At 40.6% G+C, this 12,184-nt stretch overlaps 1 protein-coding gene and 1 non-coding gene across 4 annotated transcripts in view; one reads left to right on the top strand and one right to left on the bottom strand.

Annotated features, from left to right (window-relative positions):
* Nucleotides 1–12,184, bottom strand: part of ARHGAP10 (Rho GTPase activating protein 10) — a 337,610-nt gene that overhangs the window by 183,876 nt on the left and 141,550 nt on the right. For all 3 annotated transcript variants that reach the window (XR_009008363.1, XM_057546891.1, XM_057546890.1), the window contains exons 9-10: nt 10,269–10,375; nt 7,460–7,554 (exon numbers count right to left, since the gene is read on the bottom strand). Coding sequence is in view for 2 of the 3 variants with exons in the window: in XM_057546891.1 (XP_057402874.1) it covers nt 7,460–7,554; nt 10,269–10,375 (202 nt within the window). In the remaining variant the exon portion in view is untranslated. The remainder of the gene's footprint in view (nt 1–7,459; nt 7,555–10,268; nt 10,376–12,184) is intronic.
* On the top strand, nt 10,045–10,117 carry TRNAG-GCC (transfer RNA glycine (anticodon GCC)). The gene has a single exon. It is a non-coding gene; the product is annotated as a tRNA-Gly (tRNA).

Genomic DNA, 12,184 nt, shown 5'->3' with positions numbered 1-12,184 from the left:
TGTTGATCTAAATAGCTCTCTGACGACCGTGGGGCGTTAGCTCCTGCTGTGGTGAAGGTGACTCTTACCAGCAGTGGCAAAAGCCATGCCGCAGCCCCACAAAGAAGATCTTGCCCATCCACACCGGCCCCTTCGTTCCCTAGCAACCGGGGACTTTCCACTTTCGCTCTCAATGGGTCATGCTGTCTCCTCCCAAGAGTCAGCTGGTAGAAAGGTACACCTCAACTAAATGTATTCCCTTCATCTTCCCTTGCCTGGAACAACAGTGTAATTAATCTATTATTGGTTTAGTGTATGGTATTTCTTTATTAGCTTATTAAGAGACGTTACGTATGCTATTAGAGACAGTATACATTGAGACATTAGTCATCCTATATGCTACTGGCTTGTGAAATTATTATAATTCCCACAGTGAACCTGTGTTAAAATACTGGCAAAGACAATCTCAGGCTCTGAGAGTAATTTGCCTCAAAATGAAACATAGCGTGTATTAGCTCTTCATTTATGTTTATTGTCAAATCATATTTCATCATATGGTCATGCACATTTATCTACCTATTCATCAGTTGATGGATATTTGTGTTGTTTCTACTTTTTGGCTATTATGAATAATACTTCTATGAACAGTCCTGTGCAAGTCTTTAGGCAGACATGGGTTTTCATTTCTCTTGTTCAGATCGCTAGGAGCAGAATTTTCTGGGTCATGTAACTTTATATTTAACTTTTTGAAGAACTGACGAGTGTGTTTCAAAACAGCTACACCATTTCAAATTTCCACCATCAGTATGTAAGAGTTCCAATTTCTCCACATCCTCACCAATACTTGTTATTATCTGGCTTTTCAATTATAGTCATCCTAGTGGGTAATACCTCATTGTGGTTTAGATTTGTATTTCCCTAATAGCTAACGATGTTAGGTGTCTTTTGATGTGCTTATAACCACCTGTATATTTTCTTGAGGAAATGTCCAATTCAGAACTTTTGCCCATTTTTAATTGGATTATTTGTCTTTTTATTATTGAGTTCTGAGTTATTTATATATTCTGGATACAAGTCCCTTATCGGATATATCATTTGCAAGTATTTTCTCCCATTCTCTGGATTATCTTTCCACTTTGTTTTCTTGGCACATGTGTTCCTAAATGCTATCTCTCAACTAAGATAGTCAAAGTAACCTTTCAGTGAATTGAGGGAAGGAAAATGAACCACACATCCTCCTAACCATTGAGAATCAAAGCAGTAACGGCTAGGTGGAAATCAACCCACCCAGCTCTTCTCCCCTTCATTCTTCCTAAGAGATTCCCCAAGTATTAGAACAGCACACGGATTGCTCTCTTCTGTTTCCAGACATTTCCTTGCCTCAGCACTTCCCAGCTTCCTTGCAGCTAGGCATAACCATACAACTCCACTCAGGCCAATGGTATACGAGCAAAGGTAGTGTGCACTTCCTCTGGAAAGCATTCCTACTACAATAGACAATGCTACATAATAAATGGGAGCCGGCATCTTGGACCTAAGGTGACCAGGAAGGTAAACCATGCACAAGAGGGGGCAGTGTCTGACACCAAGCAGCATACCAACGCTGACCGGATCCCCTGTAGACTTCCTAACAAAGAGACAAAATTAAACTTCTACACTGTTTAAGCCATCTTATTTTGAGTTTTTCTGTTACATGCAATCAAACCTGATCTGAATTCATGTAACAATTAAGGGAAAGCTCCTGATTTACATGAACACAGATCACACGCAAGGCCAGGCTCCATTTTGCAGTTTATGGAAGTGTTGCCTGTTGTCACAATGTTACCTGACTGCTTTTCCAACACGAGGAATAACAAATAGCAAAGACTGATACCAGGAAAGAAGACAAAAAACTTTACATGGAACATATGCAATCAATGGTGAAACTGCTATATATGAAGGTCCGCAATAGGAATTCTGTACAAACCCCATCAGAAACCCATCTGCAATACCCACATGCTCCAAAATGCGTTAAGTTTATTTTCTTTCAGCAGAATACAAATACTGGAGCTCACAGTGCTGCAGTGTGTGCGGAAGAAAAGGGCAGTTCACTAACCATCGCCTGATTGAATCTAATCCCAGTCCTGTCACTGCTAAGCAACAATTCAATTTCATTTAATCCAGTACAAATTTGGTGAATGCCCACCACATATAAAGCATTGTAGGAACTAACACGAGGCTCCTACCCTCACGGAATTCATATCTAAAAAACAAGGAACAAATTGCTTATAATCCCCAATAGTCGGCTTGGCCAGGAATCAGGGAAACAGACAAAAGAAGAGCCTATCACATTTCAACTTTTCACTAAATAAATGCCTTTAAAACCCCAGAATCAGGGTGGAGGCCTCTGAGAGAGTATACTCCCCTTCTCTCCAGAATTTGCTCCAAAAGTGGGAGACCAACAGCAACATACTGACAGTCGGGGGTGGCAGGGAACTAAGAGCCCCCAGAAACATCAAACCTGGGGGGCTGATGGTAACATCAAACCTGAATAGATGTTCCCCTGTTTAGAAATCAGGAAATAAAGCAAAGACAACAGAAGTCTGTAATTCAACTTAATTACAGTCACATGAGCCCAAAGACTCAAGGAGATACACACATAAAGATATTTTCCAAGTTAACCAAAGAGCTTTAGAACAAGACTTACAATGAGCATGTATTACTTTTTTTAAAAGATTTACATGGTAGCATTTATATGATAAGATTGAATTAATATACCCATATAAAATGTTGGGTCCATAAAGAGAGTATATCTTCTTTCCCCCAAGAATTACTGGAAATTTTACAAAAACCATTCCGTCTCTCCAACCTCTGTACTATTCAAAATGCCTATCACACATCCCAGAAGCAACTGAGTCGGCAGCTGGATATAAAAACCTGGAGTTCAGGGAAGAGATTCAGGTACAGATAATAAATCTGGGGAGTTACCAACACATGGATAGCATGGAAAGTCCTGAGGCTGGACAAGATCATTAGGGCTGCAGAGAGGAGATCTAAAGACTGAGCTCCAGAGAACTCCAACATCAAGAGGTCTGGGAAACGAGGAACTGGCAAAGGAGTCCAAAAAAGATGAAAAGCCAATGGGGTGGGAGAAAAAGCAGGCAGGTGTGACATTATTGGGCCACGTGCAGCGAGTGTATCACAGAGGAGAGGGTGACTGGCCATGTCCGATGCTACTGCCAGGAAAGAACAAGAGGACTGAGAACTGACCACTGGCTGTAGCACAACAAGATCATGATGGCCTTAACAACAACAACAGAAAAACCCAGTGGAGAGGTGGAGGCAAGGGCCTGACTGAAGAGGACGCAAAGGAGCACAAGAGGAAGGAAATGGGAGACCTGACTATAAGAGCTTTTTGAAGAATTTTTGGGACTTCCCTTGTGGCGCAGTGGTTAAGAATCCACCTGCTAATGCGGGGGACACGGGTTTGATCCCTGGTCCAGGAAGATCCCACATGCCGCAGAGCAATTAAGCCCGTGCACCACAACTACTGAGCCTGCGCTCTAGAGCCTGTGAGCCACAACTACTGAGCCCGCGCGTCCTAGAGCCCGTGCTCTGCAACAAAAGAAGCCACTTCAATGAGAAGCCTGCGCACCACAATGAAGGGTAGCCCCCGCTCACCGCAACTAGAGAAAGCCCCCGCACACAGCAACAAAGACCCAATGCAGCGAGAAAAAAAAAAAAAGAAGTTCTACTGTTTATGGGAAAAGAGAAATGGGCAGCAGACAAAAGAGAAGACTGGTCAAGGCAGGGTTTTCTCACTGGTGATAGTGGTGGTGTTTTTTTTTAAAAGATGGATGAAATTAAGAATCAGTTTTGTACACTGATGGGATTCATCTAGTAGAAAGGGCAAAGCTGGTGTCAAAAAGAAAGAAAGGAAGAAGTGCTTGAGTGACATCCTAAACCAGGAGAGAGGGGAGGTGAAGAGGGAATGGAAACAGCTGGACAGAGAGGCTGGCCTCAGTCAGGAACACAGACAGTTCCCACGGTGACGGGGACAGCAGGGTGGGTACGGACAGGGTACTGGGCACTGATGATGGAGCGGGTATCCATGGCAGTGGATGAGCTCTTCGAATTACCTCTATTTCATCAGGAAAGGGAGGCAGTGCCAGAGGCTTAGAGAAGGAGGAAAATATGAAATATCCGTCAACTAGGAGAATGAAGGAACTAAGACGGTGGAACATGATTTGTGGTTGGGATTAATGGGATTTGAAGCCAGCGGTCAGGAATCGGAAGTGAACCCAGTGAACATGGTTGAATACATTTCTCTAGAAAGAGAGGAGGCAGAGGCGAATCTTACTTAAGTTGGAGCTGTGCAGACAAGTACAGTAAAGGGAGGGAAGGGCAATGGAGTTGAGTGTACTGAAAAGAGTGACTTTAATGAATGACTGAAATTCACACTTGGCAAGGAAAGAAGTGAGGGTGTGAGGGGCTGAGAACAGTAGGATCAGTTGATCGTAAGCTAAGGATACTTACTAGAAAAGAGTAAGCAGTGAAGAATAGAAGGTAGTGTCAGAAGGAGAAAGCCTTGCAACTGAGATGACAGAGGGGGTGCCCGTCCTCGTAATGACAAGATCTAAGGAGAGAGCACAGAGGGAATGGCTGAGGAAAGGTGAAGAACAGGTGACTGAAGGAGAGGAGTTGAAAGAGAAAGAAGCAAAGTCCTACATGAATCATCTGAAATGATACTGAAATGACTAAGAAAAGCATAAAAGGAAGAGAACTGGAGACACACCATATAAGGAAGATTCTAAAAGTAGTTCCAAACACGGAAAAAGGTAAGAAAAATACAGATTGTAGAGAGACACTCTGAGGGTGAAACCACGTGAATGGACGGCGAAACACAAACAAGGCAACGATGGGAAATAACACTTAAGGAGCAATGGCTGAAAATGGACAGGTCCCCAAATTGGGGGAGGACCAGCCTGGTTCACTGTGGAGACAGTCAAAGGACGAGAGAGCTGCAGGAGGTAGACGGTAAATACCAAGTCCAATGCCACTGAAGCTGCCAAGTGCTGTACCCAATTTCCTGCTGGGTGTATTACTGAATGGCCCACAGCAACCTAACTCATCAGGACCACAACTGAATTCATCATCTTCCTCCATCCTTATGCCTCCTGTGTTTTCCTTCTCCTCCTTCACCCTACACTCTAACGTCCAATTTCTCTCTAAATTTGTCTCTAAAAGCCTCCCTCAAACAGATGCGCTGGGCTCCGTTCCTGCCCCACCACACCAATCCACAACCCTTCCAACCACTCCTGCCGTTTCTAAACTTTCTCTGCTCTGCCAGAGTGAGTTTTGAAAGATATAACTCTATCACTCAGTGCCCTGCTTAAAACCATTTAATAGGTTAAGCTCAAAAACCTCAAGGTCAGGCCTTTGACCCCCTTCTCAAGCCTCCTCTCCCATCCTCCCTGGCTCTCTGCTCCAGCGATGCTGGGTGTCCCCCCGGGGGACCTCAAGCGGACCACGCTCTCTCTTGTCTCCAGAACTTTACATATATGATACTAATCACTCTGCCTGGAATGTGTCTCAATCCCAGCTGACTCCAAATAAACCTTCAGTTATCAATTTAGACGTCAGATCCCCTGTATGCCTTTCTTGAATCACTTAGACTAGATTAGTGGTCCCTCTATACCCAGTTCCCAGAGAGCAGCTCTGAGCGTCAATGGAAATAAATTAGAGATTTCTGCAAGAAGGATGAAGCTGAGAGGGTAAGGATCCAGGCCCCCTACCCCACTTTAATAACGGAACTCTCTTTTCTTTTCTGTTTCACATATGCATAAATGTAAAGGTTTTATTTGAAAAGAAGGCATCCCTATAAAGTAGTTTGAAAACCACTAGACTAGATCATCTCTAAGGTCTCCCCCAGTTCTGAGAGTCTCCTTACAAGATGATATCATGAGGAAAATAACTCCATAGTAACCCCTCATCAACCTTTATGAGGGATGGAAAGTAGTTATAATCGTAATAAAGATCCCGATTGAAGAAGAGCACTTGGCATGATCAAGGTCTTAGAGAAAATATAGGGCTGGACAAAAATAATACGAATTGTGTTAATATATGGAAGTACTAGAATTATCCTTTAGAAACAAAGCAGATGAATCTCATTTAACACATTTTCTAGTAGACATCATTGCTGACTCGCCTCTGTCAATTATTTAGGAGACAACACACTTACATGGTTATACTCTGATGCCTGCAGCATAGTGGTTAAGAGCTTGGGTTCTAGAGGCAGATGCAAGAGTTCAAATCTCAGCTCTTCCACTTACTAGCTACGTGACCTTAGGAGAATCACTTAAGCTCTCTAGGCCCCAGTTTCTCACCATAAAATGAGAAGGATAATGTCTACCTGATAGAGCTGGGCTGAGGATGAACTGAGATAAAGCACAGAAGAATTCAGAACACTGGCACTTAGAGAAAACTCAATAAATGCTTACAATGGGTGTATGCACACATATTTATGCTCAAGTTGTATTACACAGCCTGAATCTCTTCTTAAAGTTTTTGAACCAGTCCTCACTGGCTTGAAATTTAACCTCTTTCACAATGACGTTCCCTTTCATTTTTTTCCAGTCTTGGCAAAATGCATATTAAACCATCTGTCCTTTTCGTTGTAGGGCCATATTTATCATGGTTCATAAGAGCACATTTTTATGTACCTGGTCTTCAATTCATTTATTGGAAAGTAAAGCATAGATCTTCCCCCTCTGCACTAACACCACAGACTCAGTTATATCATCTGAGGGAAGAGGAGCATTAATTATTTTTGTATTCCTGGGTCCTGACCTAAAATGAACTTGTGTTTAAAAAATCTCATATTGTAAACTTTTATTATACAAGTATGAAACAGCGTTATCTAAAGACCATTGTTACCAAAACCAGGGCTGGCAAGGAACCTCCATAGTGTCAGCCATTAAAAAAGGAAGTATTCTACGAGTACCATGATTTTCCTTAGTGCTACAGGACACAGAAATAAATGCCAGACAAGTAGTAATATTGACAAACAAGCTTTGTTTTTCTTTTTATTTTTACTTCCTTCTCTCCGGCAAAGATTCTTTTCTAACTAAATAACTAAAAGTCATACCACAAGAAAAAATGAGAACTAGTCTTTGAATAAACAGAGTTTGCCTATGACCCTCCACCACATACACAGTATATACATGGAAGGCTTAGATCAACAATGAAATGCTCCAAGGTCATTTTTTAAGTGACAGCACTAGTTAAAATGACGTCAAACTTCAGCCAAGACTAAGCTATCACTGCACAGCTAAACATAGTGACCAAGAAGAAACAGCCCACAGTGAATACAGAGCCTGGAAAGATAACAAGATACCACTCTTCCAGGCCATAGACATCTCAGTTGCAATTAACTTCTATTTTTTTAAATCATTTTTTTAAATGACTCTTTTCATAAAGTCCAATAATGCCAATAACTTACCGGTCAGCAGCTTCTACATCAAAACAAAACCTTCTGTCGATGGAGTCAGTATGTCTTCTGGTACATTCTTTCAAAAAGAACACCTCTCCATCCCCCTGCAAAGAATTATTTTAAACATTCTCAAAAACTACAGTATAAACATATACAGAATTAAACACCCTATATTTGATGGGGGGAGGGGGAGGCAAGGTTCAGATTTTAGGTTCCTCTATCTTATTCTCTTTTGAACCAGTTTATTTAGAGTCGTAGCCATTTTTTTTTAACTTTTTATTTTATATTGAAGTATAGTTGATTAACAACATTGTGTTAGTTTCAGGTGTACAGCAAAGTGATTCAGTTATCCATATACATGTATCTATTCTTTTTCCAATTCTTTTTTGTCACTGTCCTTTTCTTAAGGTTTTCTAGATCCTGCTTTGATTACAGTAACATTAAACCAGACCTTATGAGTGCTAATCTTAAAAGGTGGATTAACAATACAGTTTCCACATGTCTATATTTGTTATTCTCTTACTGCCCCCTTGTTAAAAGAAGGATAATGTGTTTGTATGTCACATTACATTATACCATATAGAACAGTCCATATGTAACCATTTCTGACCTATAAAAACTTCAGTTCCAGAGGAATCTACCTAAAAGTACACTAAGGACCCTGGATCAGCCATTGTGATCATCTAAAGCTGAAACCACTCCAACTACATGGTTTTGCTGTTTCCTAAAGCGAATCACCCTGAATTTATCTTTCCTGAGTTTTCGTTTAAATATGGTACCATTTACCTCCCTAAACCATCCTCACCATGCTCTTTAAGAGCATTAAAAAGAGGTAGAAAACAGGAAACAGAAGCAAGGCAGAAGCAGGTTCGCAGTAAGAAACTGTAAGGAGTCTGAGTAAACACTTCTAGAATATTTTAATATTTTCTGGAACATGGGGTCCCTAATATTAAGCATTCGAATATAAAATTATTCAAAATATCAGTCATCATGTTTTTAAATGTATTTTTTATTATTTGGTAGCTAAAACAGAAAGACACCACTAAGCAGACATGTCTTGGGACTTGACAGGAAACTCACACTCCAACCTCATGCTCAGTTTATAACTGAAATGTATAGAGATGCTGAAGTTAACCCATATTTATCCTTTTACTACAACTTTTGATCGTATCAGTGGCCCTCTGAAATGTGAAATAATCACGGGCATTTGGTGAATGAATTGTGCACTGCTGCTGTTCATTCATGGAATTTGCTCTTTTATTATATTTGATGCTTCACTTAACAACAAATTTTGCTTTCTATGCGTCTGACACATTACATTTGACAAACATAAATTACTGCGATCTTTAAAACAACACTACCACCACACAACAACACCAAAGACCCTCATGCTCAGTCTTAACCCATCACCCTCCAAGGGTGACATCCTCACTTCCTCCTCTTTGCCATGGACTTGATTTTCCATGTCTATTTCAATATCACAAAAATGCATTTGTATTATAAGTGGCTTTAAATATTTTTCAGGAAGATGCAAAGTATGTGTAAATACAAGTGAACTTGGGTTAATTCTGTATTCACATAAGAAAAATTATGCCCATCCACCCAGCAAGCAATGAATTAACCTTAAAATGCATTATTAGGTATGTTCAATACTAGTGGGAGGAGCTTTGTTTTGACTGCTATTGTTGCTATGAGCTGCAGCTTCCGTTTTAAAACAAAGATCACCTTTCCTACCCAGCCAGCTCCTAAGGGCTTCTCGCTCTTTTCTAGCTATCATGAGTTCCTTTGCTTTTTACTTCTGTGGGAGGAGTAAGCTAAATGGGGAGTGTCTAAGTGAGAACATTAAAGTTTAAGTGAAAAACAGTAAACTTCGTTACAGATCATCTGCTCTATATAATCTTTTCATTTATATGAATCTACGTGTGCACATCAGGCCTCCCGTGTAAATCCTGAGCAGACAAACCACTGAGTCATGAAAGTCTGCTGTAGGTGTTGACTGGATCTTCCAATAACAGGGACACAAAATGATTCTACTCTTCTCTTTAAATAAAAAAAAAAAAATCTGACCATAGAAACCCATGCCAACAATTCAGAAAACACAGGAATTGTTTTCTGGCCTATTTTATTTAAAAAAAAAAAAAGATTTTCATTCTAAAAACAAAATGAAAGTATTTATCATGAGTGAATATAAACAACATTAAAAAGATACCCTCAAAGACCACCTCACAGAGAATATGAAGTATAAAAGCAAAGCCTTGGGGGCTTCCCTGGTGGCGCAGTGGTTGAGAATCCGCCTGCCAATGCAGGGGACACGGGTTCGTGCCCCGGTCCGGGAAGATCCCACATGCCGCGCAGCGGCTGGGCCCATGGGCCACAACTACTGAGCCTGTGCGTCTGAAGCCTGTGCGTCTGGAGCCTGTGCTCCGCAACAGGAGAGGCCGCGACGGTGGGAGGCCCGTGCACTGCGATGAGGAGTGGCCCCCGCTTGCCACAACTGGAGAAAGCCCTCGCACAGAAACGAAGACCTAACACAGCCATAAATAAATAAATAAATTTATAAAAAAAAAAAAAAAAAAAAGCAAAGCCTTGGGACTTCCCTGGTGGTCCAGTGGGTAAGACTCTGCGCTGCCAATGCAGGGGGCCCAGGTTTGATCCCCGGTCAGGGAACTAGATCTCACATGCATGCCACAACTAAGAAGCCCACATGCCACAACTGAAGATCCTGCGGGCTGCAACTAAGACCTGCTGCAGCCAAAAATAAATAATAAATAAATAAATAAATATTTTTAAAAATAAATAAATAAAAGCAAAGACTTACTAGTTTCCCCCCAGATCTGTGCTCGAACGGAATGATGTTGAACTTCTTGGCCGCTTTCCGATACATGCAGTAGTGTTTGACCCAGCTGGAACCAAACGGAGGAGGCCCTTCAACAAGAGACATAACTTTAAATCAACAAGAACCTACTGTATCGCACAGGGAACTCTATTCAATATTCTGTAATAACCTAAATGGGAAAAGAATTTGAGAAAGAACAGATACATACATATGTATAACTGAACCACTTTGCTGTACACCTGAAACTAACACAACATTGTTAATCAACTCTGCTCCAATATAAAATAAAAAGTAACCTGAAACTACCACAACATTGTAAATCAACTCTACTCCAATAAAAATTTAAGAACTAAAATAAAAATTAAATTAAAAAAGAAAAAAAAAGAAAAGAAATAGGACTTTACATTTTTTCCTCATAAAGAAACAGATATGCAGAGTTCCAAACACAATCCTGAAGAGGAAAAACCCAAGAAGCAGCAACTAACACAGCTCAAGGAAACAAGCTGGTCTCAGACAAGGGAAAAACAAGGGGAAATAAGAAGGCTCGTAGAGACAGTCCTAAGAGTTTTCGGCAACACAGAAGTAATTTAAAGACATACTTTTCAAATAATTTGCTAGACTGTTATCTCATACCTGAAAATCTCTTAATTGTAAACTATGCTTCTTGTTTGTGTCTATGTATGAAGAGTTCATGAGGGTTTCAAGAATTCCCCTGAATATATGTGATGGTTTTGGATTCAATTCTGGCCTCTAAAAAATGACAGAACTGTAGAATCACAGTGCAGAAAAGCATTTAGTCTATAAATCCATCTAGTGCTTTAAATCCACTAAAGCACCTTGTGAATAGCTGCCCTTACTAACAATGGTAAAGCTAAGCTTTTTTGCAGCATGTGGGATCTTAGTTCCCCGACCAGAGATCGAACCCGTGCCCCCTGCAATGGAAGCACAGAGTCTTAACCACTGGACCGCCAGGGAAGTCCTACTGTCTTTTTAATCTAAACAGTCTTAGGCTTAGACCAAATGCCTGAGAAATGGCAAAGCCAAACCTCAGAGTCTTTGGCCCCAAATATCAAGGTCCTTCACTGATAAAGCTGCCATCCTCTCCTGATACCACCCGACCCTACTCAACCAGCTCTGAGCAGAGAGATTAGTGATGGTTTCTCACACCATCCAAGCTTCAGGCAATACTGCAGGACAGGGTGCAACACGCACTCCAGCCTAGGACAATTCCAGCATTGAGGAGGTGTATGATACAGGAGACACTGTTTACTCCTCAGTGTTTCCATGTTCTCATTGGCAAATGGGGTGATAACAGCACTGTACACTTCATAGGGGTTTTTAATGGATTAAATGAAACAAGCTGGATAAAGAGTTTAGCACAGTGGCTGGCATACAGCTAACAAGTGAAGAATCCTGTCACTATTGTTTTTGTTGTTTTTTCAGTCCAATTTCAGCCCCATTTCTCTCAAAGCCAGTAAGTTAAGCAACAGTTATGAATCTAAAAATCAAAATTTCCTGTGATTTTCGCTTTGGACATATAATACAAAACTTCTATCCTTCTCATGTCTCTACCCTGTATTTTTAGTTCTTTCAAATTAAATAAACAAACTGAGATTAAGAGGATAAAAAAAAATTAAAGGCAGAGGGAAGGATCGGGAGCTTGGGATTAACAGATGCAAACTAGTAAATATAGGACGGATAAACAACAAGGTCCTACAGTACAGCACAGGCAACTATATTCAATATCCTGTGATAAACCACAATGGAAAAGAATATGAAAAAGAACATATATATGTATAACTGACTCACTTTGCTATACAGCAGAAATTAACACAACACTGTCAATCAACTATACTTCAATAAATTTTTATTTATTTATTTATTTATTTTATTTATTT

Source organism: Balaenoptera acutorostrata, chromosome 5, assembly GCF_949987535.1.
Source record: "Balaenoptera acutorostrata chromosome 5, mBalAcu1.1, whole genome shotgun sequence".
In the NCBI taxonomy this organism is placed as follows: Eukaryota; Metazoa; Chordata; class Mammalia; order Artiodactyla; family Balaenopteridae; genus Balaenoptera; species Balaenoptera acutorostrata.
This window is presented reverse-complemented; position numbering and strand designations above follow the sequence as displayed.